The following is a 23,574-nucleotide window of genomic DNA, read 5'->3' as shown; positions in this document are numbered from 1 at the left end:
GTCTCTACTAAAAATACAAAAATTAGCCGGGTGTGGTGGCATGCAGCTGTAATCTCAGGTACTCAGGAAGCTGAGGCAGGAGACTCGCTTAAACCTGGGAGGCGGAGATTGCAGTGAACTAAGATCACGCCATTGCACTCCAGCCTGGGCGACAAGAGCAAAACTCCGTCTAAAAAAAAAAATTTACAGGAAGCCATTATTTTGGACTGAGCTCCTGTACCAGGCCCCAACAGGCCATACCCAAATGGAGTTACTCATGCTAGAGTTCCATATCATTAAACTAAAATGAAGTTGTTTGGCTGGACACGATGGTTCATGCCTGTAATCCCAGCACTTTGGGAGGCTGAGGTGGGAGGATCACTTGAGTTCAGGATTTCAAGACCAGCCTGGGCAACATAGCAAGACCCCATCTCTATTAAAAAAAAAAAATTAAGTTGTTTATGTCACCGTCTAGGAAATCAGGAGACAGATAATAGCCAAGTCCCCAAACAGGCCAGCTTTAGTCAGCATAAGGAAATCCCCTCTGTTTTAACCTTTACAAGGAAAGTAACTTTGAAACCATCTCCAGCCTGTTCAACATGGCAAAACTCCATCTCTACAAAAAATAATAAAAATTCATCTGTAGTCCCAGCTACTCTGAAGGCTGAGGCAGGAGAATCAATTGAGCCCTGGAGGTCCAGGCTGTAATGAGCCATGATTGTGCCATTGCCGTCCATCTGGGATGTGAGAACAAGACCTTGCCTAAATAAAAAAGGAAGCCACCAAGCTGTGTTTTGTTGTTTTCTGCTTTCCTTAGCCTGTTTCTGTCTATAAGACCAACCTCCTCTGTTTAGCTTGTTGGAACATTCATTCTATTTTATGGAAGGAAGTGTTGCCCAATTCACACAAGTGATAAATAAAAGCTAATTAAGATCTTTAGGCTAGACGCAGTGGCTCATGCCTATAATTGCAGCACTTTGGGAGGCTGAGGTGGGCGGATCACAAGGTCAAGAGTTCGAGACCAGCCTGGCCAACATGGTGAAATCCCATCTCTACTAAGAATACAAAAATTAGCCAAGTGTGGTGGTGCACACCTGTAGTCCCAGCTACTCCAGAGGCTGGGGCAGGAGAATTGCTTGAACCCGGGAGGCGGAGCTGGCGGTGAGCCAAGATCGCTCCACTCCCATCCAGCCTGGGTGACAGATCAAGACTCCATCTAGAAAAACAAATCTTTAAATTTGTTGCAATTTGTCTTTTGACAAAGTTAATTAACATATCCATCACCTCATATAGTTACCTTTTGGTTTGTGTATGGTGAGAAGCCTTGAGATATATTATCTTAGCAAATTTCAAGTGTACAATACAGTATGATTAAGTATAGTAATCATACTTATGTAAGTAAGTGCAGGTCTGGTGGCTCGCCACTTGGAGAGCCCCAAAACAACAGCAAGGTATGGTAGAAAGAAATTTACCAAAACTAGCAATGGGGAAATGGCTAGATTCACATCCAAAGGAACCACTTCAAATTTCTGGGGAGAAGGCAAGGGTTTAAAGGCCGGGCGCGGTGGCTCAAGCCTGTAATCCCAGCACTTTGGGAGGCCGAGACGGGCGGATCACGAAGTCAGGAGATCGAGACCATCCTGGCTAACATGGTGAAACCCCATCTCTACTAAAAAAAAAATACAAAAAACTAGCCGGGCGAGGTGGCAGGCGCCTGTAGTCCCAGCCACTCGGGAGGCTGAGGCAGGAGAATGGTGTAAACCCAGGAGGCGGAGCTTGCAGTGAGCTGAGGTCCGGCCACTGCACTCCAGCCTGGGCGACAGAGCGAGACTCCGTCTCAAAAAAAAAAAAAAAAAAAAAAAAACAAATTTCTGGGGAGAAGGCAAGGGTTTAAAAAGGGAAACGGTATTGGTGGCATGCAGGAGCTGTGCTGAGTACCAGGTCCGTGTGTCTCATTTTGGTGGCTATCTTGGCTCTCAGTCACCTGGAATGCAGGCACTGGTGTCATCTCAACAATGGCCAGGTGGTATTATAGACTAACTACCTCGAGGTAATCTCTGGATTTTTGCAACTGGGTCTCCATGCTTGATCTCGAGATTAGCCCCTGGGTAAGCACATAATTAGATATAAGCATGCAGTTAGATAAATGTGCATGGTATAATGGAGTGTATGGTGAGAAAGGGAGGAACATATTTCAAAGAAAGTACATTTCTTTTTTTTTTTTTTTTTTTTTTTTGAGACGGAGTCTCGCTCTGTCGCCCGGACTGGAGTGCAGTGGCCAGATCTCAGCTCACTGCAAGCTCTGCCTCCTGGGTTTACGCCATTCTCCTGCCTCAGCCTCCCGAGTAGCTGGGACTACAGGCGCCAGCCACCTCGCCCGGCTAGTTTTTGTATTTTTAGTAGAGACGGGGTTTCAGCGTATTAGCCAGGATGGTCTCGATCTCCTGACCTCGTGATCCGCCCGTCTCGGCCTCCCAAAGTGCTGGGATTACAGGCTTGAGCCACCGCGCCCGGCCCATTTCAAGGCTATATTTTAAGACTAAGGAGAAGAAAAAAAGATTTCTGCAGTAAGCTTCAAGGTTACATATTGAAACTAGGGAAAAAAGAGAAAAAATAAAAAAAGGTATAAAATGCATTTTTCAGGCTAGACTGGTTATGAAACTGTCTTTACAAAAGTCTTAACTCAGAAAATGATGACAGTGAAAGGTGTCAGACCTAACTGACCCTATCGTGCTTCTAACCTCTCAACTGTCCTTGTTCATTCATTCCTAGGCATAGGCCAAAATACCTTTGGGAAGGAATTTAGTGTATAGTTTATGTGACAGTCCTTCCCAAAAAGGTAAACTGTTCTTGTAAAACAAATGAAAGGCCACCAGCCACAAAGTGAGATGAGAGGGGCTGGATTTCTAAATATTACCAGCCATTTTTCTGGAGGTCATAAGATTTGAAACTTCCCTAATTATTCTTGAAGGTAACATCACTATTGTGAACCTAAAATGGGCCTTTTGAGATGTCTTTTCAGATTTTTCATTTCTCTCAACCAGATGGCCCCACCTGGACCTGCCAACCAGTTCTGTGCACCCCCCACAGGAACTGACTCAGCAGAAGAGAACAGCTTTGACTCCCTATGAGCTCATCCCCAAGCCAACCAATCAGCACTCCTGATTCACTGGCCCCCTACCCACCAAATTCTCCTTAAAAACTCTGATCCCTGAGTTTTCGGGGAGACTGATTTGAGTAATAATAAAACTGCAGTCTCCCGCACAGCTGGCTCTGCGTGAATTACTCTTTTTTTTTTTTTTTTGAGACAGAATTTCACTCTTGTTGCCCATCCTGGAGTGCAGTGGCGCAATCTCGGCTCACTGCAACCTCCGCCTCCCAGGTTCAAGCTATTCTTCTGCCTCAGCCTCCTGAGTAGCTGGGATTACAGACGCACACCACCACACCTGGTGGGTTTTTTTTTTTTAAGTAAAGGCCTGGGGTTTCACCATGTTGATCAGGTTAGTCTCAAACTCCTGATCTCGTGATCTGCCTGTCTTGGCCTCCCAAAGTGCTGGGATTACAGGCGTGAGCCACTGCACCCCGCACTGCACAACTGTTTCTCTGTTGCAATTCCCCTGTAATCCCAGCACTTTGGGAGGCTGAGGTGGGCAGATCACCTGAGGTTGGGAGTTCAAGACCAGCCTGCCCAACATGGAAAACCCTCGTCTCTACTAAAAATACAAAATTAGCCAGGCGTGGTGGCACATGCCTGTAATCCCAGCTTCTCGGGAAGCTGAGGCAGGAGAATCACTTGAACCCAAGAGGCAGAGGTTGCAGTGAGCTGAGATCGTGCCGCTGTACTCCAGCATGGGTAACAAGAGTGAAACTCGGTCTGACAAAAAAAAAAAAAAAAGCAGACTCAAAGCTGTGAGAAAAGTGAAGTGGAAGGATGGGGGCATGCTCTGTTCTGGTTGGGACTCAAAATGAGGAAGGTAGAAGACAATGGACAGAAGAGCTGGGCTGGGTTGAGCATGCGTTCTAGGCCTTGAACCTAAACAAGCACAGGAAAAGCTGGTCAGCATCTTGTGAACTGCCACCATGGAAACCACTGCATTGATCAGCAACACCAACGGTGTGTGTGTGTGTGGGAGGGGGGGAGTTTCTGGAATAGGGCTAGTCTCTCACTACTTCTTGCTCTCCAGAGATGGCTACAATAGGGTTTTGTCTCACTGTCGCCCAGGCTGGAGTGCAGTGGCATGCTCAAGGCTCACTGCAACCTCTGCCTCCCAGACTCAAGTCATCTTTCTGCCTCAGTCCCTGTAGTAGTTGGGACTACAAGTACGCGCCACCACGCGCCGTCAGGATGGCCGAGCGGTCTAAGTATGCACCACCACGACCAGCTAACTTTTTTTTTTGAAAGATGTGGTTTTGCCATGTTGGTCTTGAACTCCTGATCTCAAGTGATCCGCCTGTCTCAGCTTCCCAAAGTTCTGGGATTATAGGAGTGAGCCACCACACCTGGCCCTTGATGTTTTCATACTATGGGTTATGATCCATTACTCACTCATGAAAACATCAGGACACACAGTAGGTGAGGATACACATTCTGTGAAACTTTTGTTTATATATGTGTATATAGGTCAAAATGTCTTTCTTCCTGTCGTTGAAAGCCACAGGTTTAGAGAGCTGGGAGGACAGGGGTTCTCCCAGTCCCTAATTGCACCAAATGCCTCACATTAATCATAGTAGAGCTAAAATGAAAAAAAAGAATCACACACCTCAGCATCTACCAACAGTACCACAGAGAAACTCACATTGTTAATTAAAACATATAATGTAAATATGGTATTGAAAGTATAAAAATTAAAGGCTTATGGAAAACTCAAGGGTCAAAAGGCTATACAAGCAAGTAGTATACAGACTGTTTCCTTAAAAGATAAATTTTAATATATAGAATAAAATCCAAGATGATTTTATTATTTTTCACTTTCACAAAACTTGTGAGCATGAATGCTTCTGAATCTGACCAATGAAGTTTGTATTTTGGTCCAATATATTATGAGACTAAATTGTATGATCAAGTCCAGCTTGATTATCATAAATCATAGAAGTTAACAATTTACTCTGAGAATCTGTTGTTCTTATTGATGATGGATTTCCAATTTTTTCTTAGCTAAGAATTTACTTGACTTTAGCTCAGAACCAGATTCAAGATATTTTCTTTAATTAGCTGGTCATCATTTTAGGCTTAATCTAGGCAAATTATTTAATACTTGATTGAAGATCATACAAAACCTCCAAAATAAATAAGAGTATGCAAAATTATTAGCCTTTGTGTACAATACAGAAAATACATGTCAGTTCTGGACCAAAATAATTGCATTAAAATACGAAAGGTAATAGGGAAGAATTAAAAGATCTGCAGTGACTGCTTTTGGTGGTCAGCTACAACAAGCCAACAACCCTCAGCTATTTTGGAAAGTGAACGTAGGTCTTAATTTGCAGATAATGAATGTCTTCGGTAGTTTAAAAAAATATAAACTCTAAAAAAGCTTGTGGATCATATACAAAAGCAGCTATTTGAGACCAACGTTGAACACCAGAAATTGTGTTAGCACCACCAGCAAGCACAGGGTCCTCTGACTCTTCCGCCCTCCTATCTTGTGCAGAATGCGGACTTGAATGTTGTACACATCATTTAGAGTTACAAAAATTGGCCTTGAGTACAGGGTTCCTGTAGGGTAGTCTTAAGCCCTAAGAGGCACCAAGCGGTTACAAAGGCTAGGTAACAATCTGGATCACAAGGTCCGACGATATAATAAATCCCGTGTTGCCTTATCAACTTTTTGCTGGTAGTCCTCCAATTTGTCAAGTATCTTCTGGGACAGCTATAAGAGAAAAGAAGGAGAACATTACAGAACAGCTCAACAATGGAAAAAGATTGAAGTTATTAATCACTTTGACTTCAACAAGCAGATTCCACCTTCTAAAGATGTTAGCCACTCTGCTTCATAAAATCACCATTTGGTATAGGACTCTCCTCTGTGACTCTACTGATAAAATTAGGCCTCTCTGTTCATACAACATTTCAATCTCATTTTCTGAATGAATTTTCTAAATACGGAAATCGTACCAGTATTTCTAATAAAAGGATCACTAGCTCTTTTCTCAGAAGCAGAGATGCTGCATCTGATGTCACTAGTTATTAGCTGCCAAGTGAAATACAGAACTAATATTTTAGATAGGCTCAGGAGGCACTCTGTCTCACTGGTAAACAAAATAAGCCATCACTATAATGACTCTGAGCAAAGGAAACACTTATTGTTTTTTATGTTAAGGCAAGTAGAGCAAATATATGACTCCTGAGAAATGTTGTTGTATATGCCAGCTTCCCTCAGGACAGTGATAATTTATCACACTGTATTTCTTTCTTTTTTGGGGGGTGGGGGAAATGGAGTCTCACTCTGCCGTCCAGGCTGGAGTGCAGTGGTGCAATCTCGGCTCACTGGAACCTCCGCCTCCCAGGTTCAAGCGATTCTCCTGCCTCAGCTTCCTGAGTAGCTGAGATTACAGGCTCCCGCCACCATGTCCGGCTAATTTTTGTATATTTAGTAGAAACGGGGTTTCACCATGTTGGCAAAGCTGGTCTCGAACTCCTGACCTCTCAGGTGATCTGCCTGTCTCAGCCTCCCAAAGTGCTGGGATTAGAGGTGTGAGCCACCGTGCCCGGCCTATCACACTGTATTTCAAGTACCTGCCTGTAGGGTCTGCCCTACCAAACAACCCTTGAAAGGATGGACCGACTGCTTGCCATTTGTCTCTGTATAATTAACACACAGTTCCTCATTACGTTTTCTCGACCCTATTGCTTAGATCCTTTGCCTTATCTATAAAGGGATTGGGCAGTTTGCTAAGGGCCAAAAATAGGCTTTTGCCCTCTCTTTCTAATCCCAGAGAATTGAAGATCAAGCTGGAAGGTGTAACTGCTAGTGCAGGGGCTTACAGAAGACATCTCATGAAAGGGCTGACTTACTGCGATGTTGTGACTGTTGGCACTGTTCTCCCCCAGAGCCTGGAGAAGCTGATCAATAGAGGAGTATGGAAGCCATACCATTGGGGCTGTTGCGGACAGTGGAAACTAAAAGGAAAATGTTTATTTGAAAACAGTCTGCAAAGTGTACCATTTCTTCTATGTAGTTGCTTTCATAGGACTCTGTAGAATGAAATGCCCTTTTTTTTTTTTTTTTTTTGAGATGGTCTCACTCTGTCGCCCAGGCTGAGTGCAGTGGCACGATCTCAGCTCACTGCAACCTCCGCCTCCTGGGCTCAAGCAATTCTTGTGCCTCAGCCTCCTCCGAGTAGCTGGACTACAGATGTGCACCAGCATGCCTAATTTTTTTATTTTTATTTTTAGTAGAGATAGGGTTTCACCATGTTGGCCAGGCTGGTCTCGAACTCCTGGCCTCAAGTGATCCACCTGCCTTGGCTGCCCAAAGTGAGCCACTGTGCCTGGCCAAATAAAATGCTTTTTTTTCCCCACAAGAAACTGTGTGTATACATGTGCATGCACACAATGGGAACCCTCTTTTCTCCAACTGGGAAACTTGTCATTTTTTTGGTTAAATTAAATGTATTTAAAAATTCTTGTCGGCTGGGCCTGTAATCCCAGCGTTTTGGGAGGCCAAGGTGGGCGGATCACAAGGTCAGGAGTTCGAGACCAGCCTAGCCAATATGGTGAAACCCCATCCCTACTAAAAATACAAAAATTAGCTGGGTGTGGTGGCAGGCACTTGTAGTCCCAGCTACTCGGGAGGCTGAGGCTGAAGAATTGCTTGAACCCGGGAGATGGAGGTTGCAGTGAGCCGAGATCATGCCACTGCACTCAAGCCTGGGTGACAGAGCGAGACTCCATCTTGGAGAAAAAATAAAAATTAAAAAAAATAATAATAATTTCATGTCAACTTTCTCTTTTTTTAGAGACAGGGTCTCACTCTGTCACTCAGGCTGGAGTGTAGTGGCATCATCACAGCTCACTGTAACCTCAACCTCCAGGGCTTATGTGATCTTCCCACCTCAGCTTCCCACATAGCTGGGACGACAGGCACGCACCACCATGACCAGCTAATTTTTTTCTATTTTGTAGATATAGGTTCTCACTATGTTGCCAAGGCTGGTCTTGAACCCCTAGGTTTAAACGATCCTCCCACCTTGACCTCCCAAAGTGCTAGGATTACAAGTGTGAACTGTTGCACCTGGCTGATTTCATGAGGGTTGAAGCTGTAGTTAACTACACCTATTTAGACCTGGCTCTTCTATTATATTTACCATCTGTGTGAGCCTGTGATAACCTCTAAGCCTGTTCCCTCATGGGTTAAAAAATATAAAATTAAAACATCCCTCATAAGGCTGCTGTAAGGATTAAATAAGAAAATGCTTGTAGAGACTTAACACAGTCCCGGCATACACACAATACCATTTTGTTTACCTCTCTCCACTGAATCCTAATGCCATATTATTTTGATAGAGAAAGATGAAATTCCTATTTTATAAACAGGAGACTAGAGATTCCTAGAGTGTCAATATTTAGTTGTATAACTACAGATAGTAATGGTTAAATACACTAATATATAATTCAATTTACTCTCAGATTCTCACCTTACATAGCATGGTAATAAAAGGAAATGCCCAGGCCGGGCGTGGTGGCTCCCGTGGGTAATCCCAGCACTTTGGGAGCCCGAGGGGGATAGATAACTTCAGGTTAGAAGTTCCGAGACGAGCTTGGCCAACATGGTGAAACCCTGTCTCTACTAAAAATATTAAAAAGTTAGCTGGATGTGGTGGCAGGTGCCTGTAATCTCAGCTACTCAGGAGGCTAAGGCAGGAGAATCACTTGAACCTGGGAGGCGGAGGCTGCAGTGAGCGGGTAAGTGGAGGTTGCACCACTGCACTCCAGCTTGGGGGCTGGGCAAGAATCGGTTAAAATAATATATATATATATATATTTATCTATGTCTATCAAGCTATATATATATCTATATATGCAACTATACAGATGTTCCACAACTTATGATGGGTTTGTTTTCCAATAAACCCATTATCAGTTGAAAATATCATAGGTTGAAAATGCATATAATACACCTAACCTAATGAACATCACAGCTTAGCCTAGCCTACTTAACCGTGCTCAGGATGCTTAACGTTGACCTATAAAGTTGGGCAAAATCATCTAACAGAAAGCCTACTTTATAATACACTGTTGAATATCTTGTGTAATTTATTGAATATTGTACTGCAAGTGAAAAACTGAACGGTTGTATGAGTATTTTATTTATTTATTTTATTTTATTTATTTTTGAGACAGAGTCTCGCTCTGTTGCCCAGGCTGGAGTGCAGTGGTGTGATCTCTGCTCACTGCAACCTCTGCCTCCCAGGTTCAAGTGATTCTCCTGCCTCGGCCTCCTGAGTAGCTGGGATTACAGGTGCGCACCACTGCGTCTGGCTAATTTTTGTATTTTTAGTAGAGACGGGGCTTCACCATGTTGGCCAGGCTGGTTTCGAACTCCTGACCTCAGGAATCTGTCCGCCTCGGCCTCCCAAAGTGCTGGGATTATAGGCGTGAGTCACTGTGCCCAGCCATGAGTATTTTAAAGTATGGTTTCTCATAAACGTTCATCACCTTCAAACCATTGTAAAGTTGAAAAATCATAAGTCAAACCATTGTAAATTGGGGACCATTTGTATATGCCTACCTCAATTCCGAAGTATTGATGTCCTTTACCCAATACAGCATCCACATATTCTGACACCAAATCCACAGCTTCTTCTAAAAGGTCATAGTTTAAGTATAAACGAAGTAATTCAGCAGCGTCAACCTTCTGTGAAAAGTCGGTAATTAAGAATATGTATTTCCCTCTTACTTGAGTACTGACCAAAGAACGCTGCGTGGCTGATTCCCTAACATTTGTATTTCTCAACATAATTAAACCAGTGGCTTGGTTTACTCATCTATATCTTAGGATAAGAGCTGATAACAAATTTGGGGAGTTAGGAAAAAAAAAAGTTGAATTCCTAAGAGCTGTTACTTTTAGGCAGTTTGGGAGGCCCTATCTGTTAAATAGCCTTCTTCCCCTGTTTTATGACCTAAGACATACTTTAACTTCTTTCTACTTCAGCTTCCACAGTTGTAAAGTCAACAAACTTTCCCTGAATACTAAAGTGAAAATATATTCACATAATAAGAAATATATGAATGACAAATGCAAAATAAGTTTAAAGGATCACCAACTTTAAATTTGAAGTCTCTATTTGGAAGAGCTCTATTAATTAAGTATGCTTTCTATATTCCGATTTGATCAATCTTACCTTTACCATCTTAGCTGCCTTCCCTATTTTCTTATTTATTTATTTATTTCGAGACAGAGTCTTGCTCTGTCGCCCAGGCTGGAGGACAGTGGTGCAACCTCAGATCACTGTAACCTCCACCTCTGGAGTAGCTGAGATTACAGGCATGCACCATCAAACCCAGCTAATTTTTGTATTTTTAGTGGAGATGGGGTTTCACCATGTTGGCCAGGCTGGTCTCGAACTCCTGACCTCAGGTGATCTGCCTGCCTTGGCCTTCCAAAGTGCTGGGTTTACAGGCGTGAGTCACCGTGCCCGGCCTCCTTTCTACCTTAAACAAAACAAAACAAAACAACTTTCCTGATTTTAACCATTAGATTTTCTCTTTCCTTGTCCTACTCAAGGTAGTTCAGATGCAGAAGTTCTCAAACTTTAGCATGCATCAAAATCAAATTAGGAGCTTCTTAAAACATAGATTTCTGGCTCCTAGCCTGAGATAATCTGATTATATAAATCTAGGATGAGGAATCTGTACTTTGAAGAAGCCTGCCATTTGAATAATTCTGATGCAGACAGTCTAAGAACCCGTTTTTGATTTTTTTTTTTTTTTTTTTTTTTTGAGACGGAGTCTTGCTCTGTGGCCCAGGCTGGAGTGCAGTGGCTGGATCTCAGCTCACTGCAAGCTCCGCCTCCCGGGTTCACGCCATTCTCCTGCCTCAGCCTCCCCAGTAGCTGGGACTACAGGCGCCGCCACCTCGCCCAGCTAGTTTTTTTTGTATTTTTTAGTAGAGACGGGGTTTCACCGTGTTAGCCAGGATGGTCTGGAACTCCTGACCTCGTGATCCGCCCGTCTCGGCCTCCCAAAGTGCTGGGATTACAGGCTTGAGCCACCGCGCCCGGCCCCGTTTTTGATTTTTAATAGTCAGGTGAAACAGTGGGAGTGGAGAAGGAACCAATTGGAAACTGGTTGTGCTCAATTAGTTGTGAACACCACTGCACTCAGACCAGCCATACTGTTATATTATTTGAAAAGTACTCCACCCATTCCTGTGGGTTTTTTGAGGTATGAATAGTAAATCCTGTGTCATGCATATGCTCATTGTTCTAAATATAAACTCACTGTTCAGTGAATATAATAGTAGTCACTAACCTAATTACTAACCTATGAAACTTCAAATCTAAATACACAGTAGTACTGTGGAAATGAACCTGAATTGTTCTTATGGTTTTAGCTATGATGAAAAGCTTCTCAAAGTACATAAGTCAATATGTTCCCATAAGTTATCACCCCATCTTTTTCTTTTTCTGTATATATTTTTAAATTTAAATAGAGATGGGGTTTCCCTATGTTGCCCGAGCTGGTCTCAAACTCCTGGGCTCAAGCCACCCTCCCCTGTTGGCCTCCCAATGTGTGGGCATGACAGGTATGAGCCATGGCAATCATATTTTTAATCATCTCATGAAATTATCCAGAATGACAAAGAGTGGGTTCTTACTCTGTACAAGTTATAATCCACTTACCTTGTAACTGTTTATAAGCCAATTAGGTAGAGGCACTCCATGAGACAGGAGCTTGTTGATTACACAGTGGTGATACAAGTTATTCTGGACTTTGTGCCTTTCCAGGTAAGCTGATAATAGTCGCCATGCTTCATCTGTAGCACTTGAAAAAACCAAAAATGACTAATGAGTTTCAGATTCTTAATAGCTATTTTGAGTACCATTCAAAGCATGTATTTACTAGGAAAACTTTATTTTGAGACAGGGTCTTGCTCTGTCACCCAGGTTCGAGTGCAGGGGTGTGATCTCAGCTCACTGCAGCCTCTGCCCCAGATTCTCCCATTTTAGCTTCCTAAATAGATGGGAATACAGGCATGCACTACTATGCCTGGCTAATCTTGTTTATGTTTTGTAGAGACAAGGACTTGCTATGTTGTCCACGCTGATATTAAACTCCTGAGCTAAAGTGATCCGTAAGTGTTAGGATTACAGGCAGGAGTCACCATGCCCAGCCTTACAAGGAAAGCTTTACACATTCACAACTGAATAATATAGCTAAATGGGAACAAATATGATTCGGGCTAATGTGACTTAGGCGATAGTACTAGAAACTAGATGTCTTGGGTTCATATATTCCTCTCCCACTAACGTATTTAGTATTTCGTAAACAAAAGTATTTAGTAAACAAACGTATTTGTTTGGCTATTAATACATAATTCATTTAACTCCTTTGTTTCTGCATTTATAAAACAAGAAAACGGTTCAGAACACTGGTTCTCAAACCTGATTAAGCATTAGAATCATGCAGAAGTTCTAACTTAGAAGACTAGGGTGATTTCTCATAATACATATTTTAATAAGTTATTCTGATGTGCTAATTTAGGGGTTGAAAACTAATGTCAGAGAACTTCCAAATTCTAAAATGCTATCACTCTAAAGTGCTAAGCTGTATAATACCAAGTGCAAATGCAGTTCAGAAAGGGAAGTTTACTGAGGGTTAGGGATGTTAGAGAAGGTTTCTGAAGAAGCTGAAGTACATTTACGTGGACACTAAGTGGGTGCACTGGGGAAGTATACGAACAGAGGAGATCTGAAGAAAGTATGGTGGATGATGGGGGCTGATGGGTGACAGACTGCTGAACAGCAGCTGGAGACAAGCTATAAGAAGACACTGTGACGACACCATGCAGTGACTGTTCAATGGAAGTAATGGGAGAAAAAAGGAGGATAACACTCTGAAACCAAGTAAATACAGATTTTTGCGTGTAAGAGTACCCTTTCCTGATATGATACAGTAAGTCTTTGAGGAGGGGGGATATGGAGGAGACATTTCATAGGCAAAGACATCCTACTTTGGACAATAAATGACATGATGTCACCTTAATTATAAACTTTCCAGCCCCTACAAAAACTTAGCCAAAAAGAAAGAAAAAAGTGAAATGATCTATGTAGGACAATTTAATCAGAGAAAGACAGTTACAGCTTTGAGAAAGGGAGAACCACCCAGGGTTGGATGAACACCAGGGCTGTTACCTAGACTCCTTAGTAGTGATAACAGATGAGAGCTGATTGGCTGCTAGCCAGGCCCAGGCTTCTGCTTGTGCTGCCTCTCCTCCAAATTGCAATTTGATGCATCTGAAATGAAAATGGTTCCACACTTGAAAACTGAACGCTGAAACGTACCACTGTCATTTGATACTAAAACTAGAGAGATAAGATGATAACTTCATCTCTAGTATTTTGCTGAATTCACTACTGGAATATTGGATCATCTCTTCCTCAAGTCATACTACTGGATACCTACAAGGTCATGAGTAAGCATTAAGAGACAATTTACTTCCAAGATAAAATTAATGATGAAAAAAATTTTTTTTTTTTGAGATGGAGTTTCACTCTGTCACCCAGGCTGGAGTGCAGTGGCACAATCTCGGCTCACTGCAACCTCCGCCTCCCAGGTTCAAGTGATTCTCCTGCCTCAGCCTCACGAATAGTTTGGACTACAGGCGCATGCCACCATGCCTGGCTAATTTTTTGTATATTTAGTAGAGACGGGGTTGCACCATGTTAGCCAGGATGCTCTCGATCTCCTGACCTCGTGATCCGCCAGCCTCGGCCTCCCAAAGTGCTGGGATAACAGGCATGAGCCACCACACCTGGCCTCTTTTTTTTTTTTTTTAATTAAGATGGAGTCTCGCTCTGTTGCCCAGGCTGGAGTGAAGTGGCGCAATCTCAACTCACTGTAACCTCCGTCTCCCGGGCTCAAGCGATTCTCCTGCCTCAGCCTCCCAAAGTAACTGGGATTACAGGCACGCACCACCTCTCCTGGTTAATTGTTGTATTTTTAGTAGAGATGGGGTTTCGTCATGTTGGCCAGGCAGGTCTTGAACTCCTGACCTCAAGTGATCTGCTCACCTTGGCCTCCCAACGTGCTGATGTTACAGGCGTGCACCACTGCACCCAGCTGAAAAATTCTGAAAGTTCAAAATATTTCTAATTCACAAACTTTTTTTTTTTTTGAAACAGTCTCGCTTTGTTGCCCAGGCTCGAGTGTAGAGACACGATCTCAGCTCACTGCAACCTCCGCCTCCCAAGTTCAAGTGATTCTTGTGCCTTAGCCTCTTGAGAGGCTGAAATTACTGTTGTGTGCCACCACACCTGGCTAATTTTTGTATTTTTAGTAGAGACAGGGTTTCACCATGTTGGCCAGGCTGGTCTCAAGTGATCCACCCGCCTCAGCCTCCCAAAGTACTAGGATTACTGATGTGAGCCACCGTGCCTGGCCAAGAAATTCTTCTTTTTTTTTTTTTGAGATGCAGTCTCGCTCTGTCACCTAGACTGGAGAGCAATGGTGTGATCTTGGCTCACTGCAACCTCTGCCTCCCGGGTTCAAGCGATTCTCCTGCTTCAGCCTCCCAAGTAGCTGGGATCACAGGCGCCCACCACTGCGCCCTGCTAATTTTTTGTATTTTTAGTAGGTACGGGGTTTTGCCATGTTGGCCAGGCTGGTCTCAAACTCCTGACCTCAGGTGATCTGCCCGCCTCTGCCTCCCAGTGCTGGGATTACAGGCACGAGCCACGGCGCCCGGCTGAAATTCTTAAGAATGCTTGGATGGATTAAACAAAACACTTCTTCAAACCACAAATGGTATACAGGCTACTTGGCTTATGACAACTGCTTCACACTAAGCAAGAGGATAATATATTTGCATTAGAAAAGACTATAAAAAGATAATTTTATACATACTTGAAGGCAAGTCCTTCAAAGACTGGCGTTAAGGGAAGCTTAAAAGTCTGACAGAGTGATATGGCAGTGTCAAAGAGGCCCGCCTGAACCAAGAGAGTGACCATCTCCTCTGCTGATGAACTTCCTGTGAAAATGGAAAAAGATTATTTTGTGTAGCCAAAGTAGACACAAATGAAACCAAAGATTTTGCTTTGTTGATGAGTATCTCTGAGTAACAACCCATGCTTTATACCCATCTAGCATGCTACGTACACTGCCTTGACCTAAAATGTGCTCTTAGTGCTGAGAAGTCAGAGGCTTTAACTCTTGAATTCCTACCGGCAACTGCAACCGCTGATGGATCATGCTGAGCCAAAGTGAGGCGGATACGAGCCAAGGAACACTCTTTCTCCAGATCTTCCAGTTCCAGGATTTCAATTTGTCGATTTGCTATACATCAAAGAAAAATATTTTGAACTCCCAAAATACAAAGAAGTATCCACTAGATTAACTCAACCTGTCAATTTCCACTGAACATTAAATAACATTCAATCTAATTTCCAAATGCATGAAGGAAGGAGAAAACAGGGAACTAAATAAACGCTAACTTAAACAAATTACGCACTATCCCATGTCAAATCAAAGTATTTTAACAAATGCAGCTGAGAAGGTGCTTACAAGGTACTACATGTAATTTCATTTAACTCTTTAAACTTTTTTTTTTTTAAGGAAACAAATCTCGCTCTGTCACCCAGGCTGCAGTGCAGTGGCATGATCTTGGCTCACTGCAACCTCTACCTCTTGGGTTCATGTGGTTCTCCTGCCTCAGCCTTCCAAGTAGCTGAGATTACAGGCGGGCACCACCATGCCCAGCTAATTTTTGTATTTTTAGTAGACATGGAGTTTCACCGTGTTGGCCAGGCTGTTTTTAAACTCCTGACCTCAGGTGATCCAGCCACCTCAGCCTCCCAATGTGCTGGGATTACAGACATGAGCCACTATGCCTGGCCTTCAAAAAAAAAAATTTTTTTTTTTTTTTTTTTAAGATGGAGTCTCGCTCTGTTGCCAGGCTGGAGTGCAGTGGCACAATCTTGGCTCACTGTAATCTCCACTTCCCGGGTTCAAGTAATTCCCCTGCCTCAGCCTCCTGAGTAGATGGGACGACAGGCGTGCACCAACAAGCCTGGCTAATTTTTTGTATTTTAGTAGAGACAGGGTTTCACCATGTTGGCCAGGATGGTCTCGATCTCCTGACCTTGTGATCCATCTGCCTTGGCCTCCTAAAATGCTGGGATTACAGATGTGAGCCACCATGCCTGGCCAAAAAAATTTTTTTCTACAGGGTCTTGCTATAGTTGCCCAGGCTGGTCTTGAACTCCTGAGCTCAAACAATCCTCCTGCCTTGGCCTCCCAAAATGCTGGGATTACAAGGCGTGAGCCACTGCACCTGGCCTCATTTAACCATTATAATTGTGAAATACTGTTTGTCATCTCTGTCAGTAAGAAAGAAATATGACCAAACTGTGAGAGGCGGAATTAAAACCAGGTGTGTCCAAATCTAGAGCCTCGGCTCTTTATGGAAGGATGTCATGCCTCTGTGGCAACAGCAAAAGAACCTGATAAAAAAAGCTTGGAACTAAGCTAATTTAAATACAGCATACAAGAAAAAAACCACACTCTTATTTAAGCATTTTCATTTCTCTTACTGTTGTACAACATTTTCAAAGTGCTACCAGACAACCTTTAGCAGATTAGAATGCTGAAAATAAACTAAAAAGAAGGAACTTTACAATATTTTTACAGCAATGTAATTATTATATATATTATATATACTATATACAATGTTACTACTATATGTAGTATATAACAGTGTAAATATATATGTTACAATATAACTACTGTCTAAATTACATGTATAGTTGACCCTTGAACAATGCAGGGGTTAGGGATGCTGACTCCTGAGCAGTTGAAACTCTGCATATAACGTTTCATTACCCAAAAGCTTAGCTACTAATAGCTGACTACTAACCAGAAGCCAACAGTCAATTCACACATATTTTGTATTTTATATAATATACTGTCCTTTTTTTTTTTTTTTTTTTTGAGACAGAGTTTCGCCCTTGTTGCGCAGGCTGGAGTGCAATGGCACGATCTCGGCTCACTGCAACCTCTGCCTCCTGGATACAAGTGATTCTCCTGTCTCAGCCTCCCAAGTAGCTGGGATTACAGGCATGCGCTGCCACGCCCAACTAATTTTTTATTTTTAGTAGGGACAGGGTTTCTCCATGTTGGTCAGGCTGGTCTTGAACTCCCAACCTCAGGTGATCCATCTGCCTCAGCCTCCCAATGTGCTGGGATTACAGGCATGAGCCACCATGCCTGGCCTATATACTGTACTCTTGGTTGTGGTTGTTTTGAGTCTTGCTCTTGTTGTGGTTTGTGGAGTCTTGCTCTTGTTGCTCAGGCTGGAGTGCAGTGGCGTGATCTTGGCTCACCGCAACCTAAGTCTCTTGAGTTCAAGCAATTCTACTGCCCCAGCCTCCTGAGTAGCTGGGATTACAGGTACCCGCCACCACGCCTGGCTAATTTTTTGTAGTTTTAGTAGACACAGGTTTCATCATTGTTGACCAGGCTGGTCTTGAACTCCTGACCTAAGGTGATCCGCCCACCTCAGCCTCCCAAAGTGCAGGGATTACAGGCATGAGCCACCGCACCTGGCCTATACTGTACTCTTAAAAGAAAATGTTATTAAGAAAATCATAGGGAAGGCAGGCACAGTGGCTCATGCCTGTAGTCCCGGCACTATGGGAGTCCGAGGTAGGAGGATTGCTTGAGTCCAGGAGTTTGAGGCCGCAGTAAGCCATGATTGTGCCACTGCATTGCAGCCTAGGTAACAGAGTGAGACCCTGTTTCAAAAACAAAAACAAAAGCAAACAAACATGTTTAGGCAAATGTTTCCCCTCAGTGATTTTCCTTAATGGTGTCTGGGAACTCACTGCTGCTTCTTGGTCAGCAGAAGCTGCTTCTCCTGTATCTTGACATTTTAAAAGCTGTATCTCTTTCTTAAATTGTCAAACCATCCTTTGCTGGCATTAAATTCTCCAGCTTTAATCTTTTGCCTTCCTTTTGCTTTAAGTTGTTGTGTAATAACTTGTTTTGAAAATCATGTTAGAGTCTATAGGTATGCCTTTTTTATAGCAATACTGTACTCACATAAAGGCTGGATTTTCCATATGAGATAAAAATGTATTTTGCAAAAAGTACAAAGTTTTTGTACCTACTGGCGAAGCTGAAGCAACAGCTTCACAAATTTTCTCTCTCTTTTTTTTTTACAACGTTCCTTACACTGGATTCATTTTTCTTGAAATGGCAGGCAACCTCAGCTGCCAGTCTCAATCTACAGTAGATATCAAGCAGTTCAACTCTTTCTTGTCATGTTATGACTTTTTTCTGCTCCTTGGGAGCACTTCCAGCGTCACTAGTGACACTTCATATGAGTCCCACTAAACATGATTTTTTTTGAGGCAGAGTCTCACTCTGTCGTCCAGGCTGGAATGCAGTGGCACAATCTCAGCTCACTGCAACCTCCGCTTCCTGGGTTCAAGCGACTCTCCTGCCTCAGCCTCCTGAGTAGCTGGAATTACAGGTGAGGGTTACTACTGCCCAGCTAATTTTTGTATTTTTAGTAGAGAAGGGGTTTCGCTACGTTGACCAGGCTGGTCTTGAACACCTGACCTCAGGTGATCCACCTGCCTTGGCTTCCCAAGGCGCTGGGATTATAGGTGTGAGCCACCATACCCGGCTTCCTTAACTTTTTCAATATTTCTAGGCTATGTGGTTCAACTGGGAGTTTCTTCAAATTGTGACACATCTCCAGAAAAAGAATCCAATATACTTATTGAAAACAAAAATCTGTAGAATAGATGCCTGCAGTTAAAACCTGTGTTTTACAAGGGCAACTGTTACTATTATAACATTTATATATTACTACTATATGTAGCTTATTTAACTACATATTTCTATCATAATGTAACTAACAATAACAATATTACTATTGTCTAGCAAAGAACCAGTGTGAGACTCCTGACTCACTGGGGGCAGCTGTGCATTCTCCATCATGATTCCTCTTAGGGGATGCTCCAGGGCGATCATACTGATAAAACAAAACAAGCAATTTAACTGTGAAAATCAGTATTTTATTTTGATATCATTAACTGTGATTCAGAGCTTTTATGCTTAAATTCTCTCAATGGAAATTATTTTTATTTCAACCAGCAGAGTTCTTACAGAGGTACTGTAACTATGAGACAAAGAAAGAAGTTCTTTGCCAAGTTGTTAACTTATCCATAACATTACTGAGTCCAAGGACAGGGATTTTGATCTCCATGTAAATCAACTAATTTTTCTTGGTTCCAGAGTTATATATAACAGAAATAGTTGCATGTATCCGACCCATCAGTATGATAGGAAGAACTCAAAGTGTGTGTCCTTTAAAACAGTAACTGTTTGTTAATTGCATTAACAAACACAATAGAAATAAAAGCAGCTACCATTTACTGAGCACATTTTCTGGGCCAGGCACTGTTAACTGTCCTAAGCAATTGACTTGAATTATCTCATTAATACCCAAACAATCCTATAAAGTAGGTATTATCCATATTTTTTTTTTTTTTTTTTTTTTTTTGAGACGGAGTCTGGCTCTGTCGCCCAGACTGGAGTGCAGTGGCCGGATCTCAGCTCACTTCAAGCTCCGCCTCCCGGGTTCACGCCATTCTCCTGCCTCAGCCTCCAGAGTAGCGGGGACTACAGGCGCCCGCCATCTCGCCCGGCTAGTTTTTTGTATTTTTTTAGTAGAGACGGGGTTTCACCGTGTTAGCCAGGATGGTCTCAATCTCCTGACCTCGTGATCCGCCCGTCTCGGCCTCCCAAAGTGCTGGGATTACAGGCTTGAGCCACCGCGCCCGGCCGTATTATCCATATTTTATGCCAGAGAATAACTGAACAACAAAAGATTAAGTAACTTGTCTGAATTGGGTCAGGTCTGTCGAACTCCAAAACCACTCTGCGATATTTTTTCCTACAATAATTCTGAACTTGAGAACTAAAGGGGTAGTAATATACAACAACTGAATTGTAAACATAGGTTTTTTTCACAAATATCTCAGTAGAAATTGTAAATCAAATCAAGCAAAATGACATAATAGTTTTAAAAGGACCAAAACAAGTAGATTTAATGACCCCAAAATTCCAGGATGAAACATTTTCATACCACTGCACCAGATGCTGGCTGCACAATCCACGCATATTCTGGACGAATAAGTCGTAAACAATTGAGAGCAGCCAGATAACAGTTGCCTTGTTTCTCAAGTCCCCGAAGAGTTCGAACTTCTCTGCCAAGACGCATTCCATACTCAAACATCACTGTGCCAGCTATGAGGAGATAATAAATTAGACTTTAGAACTTCCAAAAAAAAAATTTTTTTTTTGAGACAGAGTCTTGCTCTGTCACCCAGACTGGAGTACAATGGCGTGATCTCAGCTCACTGCAACCTCCACCTCCCGGGTTCAAGCGATTCTCCTGCCTTAGCCTCCTGAGTAACTGGGATTATAGGCACACGAGCACCACACCCGGCTAATTTTTGTATTTTTAATACAGAGTTTAGTAGAGAGTTTCACCATGTTGGTCTCGAATTCGTGGCCTCGTGATCTGCCCACCTAGGCCTCCCAAAGTGCTGGGATTATAGGTGTGAGCCACAACGCCTGGCCCTCCAAAATCTGTTTCTCTAGAGATACGCAGAGAGAATGCTATCCCTAATCAAATGTTAAAATTTAAAACAAAATTGGGTTTGACGTAACCCCAGCCCCCTGAAAAAAATCACATGTTGGTGAGGATGTGGAGAAACTGGAACCCTTGTGCACTCTTGCTGGAAATGTCAAATGGTATAGCTGCTATGGAAAACAGTATGGCAGTTCCTCAAAAAATTAAAAGTGAAATTATCATATCATCCAGTAATTCCACTTTTGGGTATATACCCCAAAGAATGAAAAGAAGGGTCTCAAAGAGATATTTTTATACCCATGTTCATAGCAGCATTATCCACAAAAACCAAAGGTGAAAGCAATCCAAGTGTCCATTGATGAACAAAATCTGACATATAAATATAATAGAAAATCAGTTAATTATCTTTAAGATATCTGTTTATTTTTTTGAGACGGAGTTTTGTTCTTGTTGCCAAAGGTGTCATGCAATGGTGCAGTCTCAGCTCACTGCAACCTCTGCTTCCTGGGTTCAAGTGATTCTCCTGCCTCAGCCCCCCAAGTAGCCAGGATTACAGGAGCCCACCACCAAACCCGGCTAATTTTTAAAGACATCTTTAAAGAAGAAAATTCTGATGCCACTACAAGGATGAACCTTGAAGACATTATGCTAGGTGAAATAAGACAGTCACAAAAAGACACATACTATATGATTCAAGTCGCCAAATTCATACAGATGGGAGGTAAAATGGTGGTTGCCAGGGGATCGGGGTTGGGAAGAACAAGGAGTAGTTGTTTAGTGGGTACAGAGCTTCAGTTTTGCAAGATGAAAAGTGTTCTGGAGATGAGTTACACAATATTGTGAACGCACTTAACACTCCTGAACTGTACACTTAAAAATGGTTAAAATAACCGGGCGCGGTGGCTCAGGCCTGTGATCCCAGCATTTTGGGAGGCCAAGATGGGCAGATCACGAGGTCAGGAGATTGAGACCATTCTGGCCAACATGGTGAAACCCTGTGTCTACTAAAATACAAAAAAATATTAGCTGGGTGTGGTGGCACGCGCCTGTAGTGCCAGCTACTCGTGAGGCTGAGGCAGGGGAATCGCTTGAGCCTGGGAGGCGGAGGTTGCAGTGAGCCAAGACCACGCCACTGCACTCTATCAGCCTGGCAACAGAGCAAAACTCCGTCAAAAAAAAAAAAAACCCAAACATGGTTAAGACAGTAAATTGTATGTTATGTGTATTTTACCACAATTAAAACAAAAAAAGAAAAAAATTTTTTTTGACATGTAGATACTACATTACCATAACAAGTGCAGAAGACTAGTTTATAGAGCTAGTCTCAGCCACACTGTCACCTATACCTGCCCAGGACTGAGAGATGTTTGGATATTCTGCTTAAGAACATAGATTCTCAGTCAGGCACAGTGGCTCACGCCTGTAATCCCAGCACTTTGGGAGGCAGACGTGGGCAGATCACCCGAGTCCAGGAATTCGAGACCAGCCTGACCAACATGGTGAAACATCGTCTCTACTAAAAGTACAAAAATTAGGGGTTAGGTGTGGTGGCTCACGCCTGTAATCCCAACACTTTGGGAGGCTGAGGCGGGTGGATCATTTCAGGTCAGAAGTCCAAGACCAGCCTGACCAACACATGGTGAAACCCCCTCTCTACTAAAAATCCAAAAAAATTAGTCGGGCGTGGTGGCACATGCCAGTAGTCCCAGCTACTCAGGAGTCTGAGACAGGAGAATCGCTTGAACCCGGGAAGGCGGAGGTTGCGGTGAGCTGAGATTATGCCACTGTACTCCAGCCTAGGCGACAGAGCGGGACTCTGTCTCGAGAAAAAAAACAAAAACAAAAAACCCACAAAAAACACAACTAGCAAGGCCGGGCGCGGTGGCTCAAGCCTGTAATCCCAGCACTTTGGGAGGCCGAGACGGGCGGATCACGAGGTCAGGAGATCGAGACCATCCTGGCTAACCCAGTGAAACCCCGTCTCTACTAAAAAATACAAAAAAACTAGCCGGGCGAGGTGGCGGGCGCCTGTAGTCCCAGCTACTGGGGAGGCTGAGGCAGGAGAATGGCGTAAACCCGGGAGGCGGAGCTTGCAGTGAGCCAAGATCTGGTCACTGCACTCCAGCCTGGGCGACAGAGCAAGACTCCGTCTCAAAAAACAAACAAACAAACAAACAAACAAAAAAACACAACTAGCTGGGCATGGTGGTGGGCGCCTGTAATCCCAGCTACTCCAGAGGCTGAGGCCCGAGAATCACTTGAACCCAAGAGGTGGAAGCTGCACTCCAGCCTGGGTAACAGAGTAAGACTCTGTCTCAAAAAAAAAAAAAAAAAAAAAAAAAAAAAAAGCCGGGCGCGGTGGCTCAAGCCTGTAATCCCAGCACTTTGGGAGGCCGAGACGGGCGGATCACGAGGTCAGGAGATCGAGCCCATCCTGGCTAACACGGTGAAACCCTGTCTCTACTAAAAAAATACAAAAAAAACAAACTAGCCGGGCGAGGTGGCGGGTGCCTGTAGTCCCAGCTACTCGGGAGGCTGAGGCAGGAGAATGGCGTAAACCCGGGAGGCGGAGCTTGCAGTGAGCTGAGATCCGGCCACTGCACTCCAGCCTGGGCGACAGAGCAAGACTCCGTCTCAAAACAAACAAACAAACAAACAAACATAGATTCTCATTTTTATAATACTGAAAAGTCCACTGTTCTGGGACGGCATGGGACTCCAGAAATTAAAAATATCATTAAAACTTCTTTCAGTTTTCAAATAAAACTAT

The 23,574-nt window shown here is 43.2% G+C and overlaps 1 protein-coding gene across 1 annotated transcript in view; it reads right to left on the bottom strand.

The window, feature by feature from the left end:
* Nucleotides 1–4,760: 4,760 nt before the first annotated feature.
* NUP160 (nucleoporin 160) overlaps nt 4,761–23,574 on the bottom strand; it is a 73,863-nt gene continuing 55,049 nt past the window's right edge. The window contains exons 28-36 of the mRNA XM_033204279.1: nt 20,295–20,455; nt 19,118–19,178; nt 15,365–15,475; nt 15,047–15,170; nt 13,336–13,437; nt 11,824–11,965; nt 9,711–9,836; nt 6,995–7,099; nt 4,761–5,849 (exon numbers count right to left, since the gene is read on the bottom strand). Coding sequence (XP_033060170.1) covers nt 5,760–5,849; nt 6,995–7,099; nt 9,711–9,836; nt 11,824–11,965; nt 13,336–13,437; nt 15,047–15,170; nt 15,365–15,475; nt 19,118–19,178; nt 20,295–20,455 — 1,022 coding nt within the window. The 3' untranslated portion in view covers nt 4,761–5,759. The remainder of the gene's footprint in view (nt 5,850–6,994; nt 7,100–9,710; nt 9,837–11,823; nt 11,966–13,335; nt 13,438–15,046; nt 15,171–15,364; nt 15,476–19,117; nt 19,179–20,294; nt 20,456–23,574) is intronic.

The sequence above is a fragment of the Trachypithecus francoisi genome, unplaced genomic scaffold (assembly GCF_009764315.1).
Source record: "Trachypithecus francoisi isolate TF-2019V2 unplaced genomic scaffold, Tfra_2.0 Lachesis_group8, whole genome shotgun sequence".
Classification (NCBI taxonomy): Eukaryota; Metazoa; Chordata; class Mammalia; order Primates; family Cercopithecidae; genus Trachypithecus; species Trachypithecus francoisi.
This window is presented reverse-complemented; position numbering and strand designations above follow the sequence as displayed.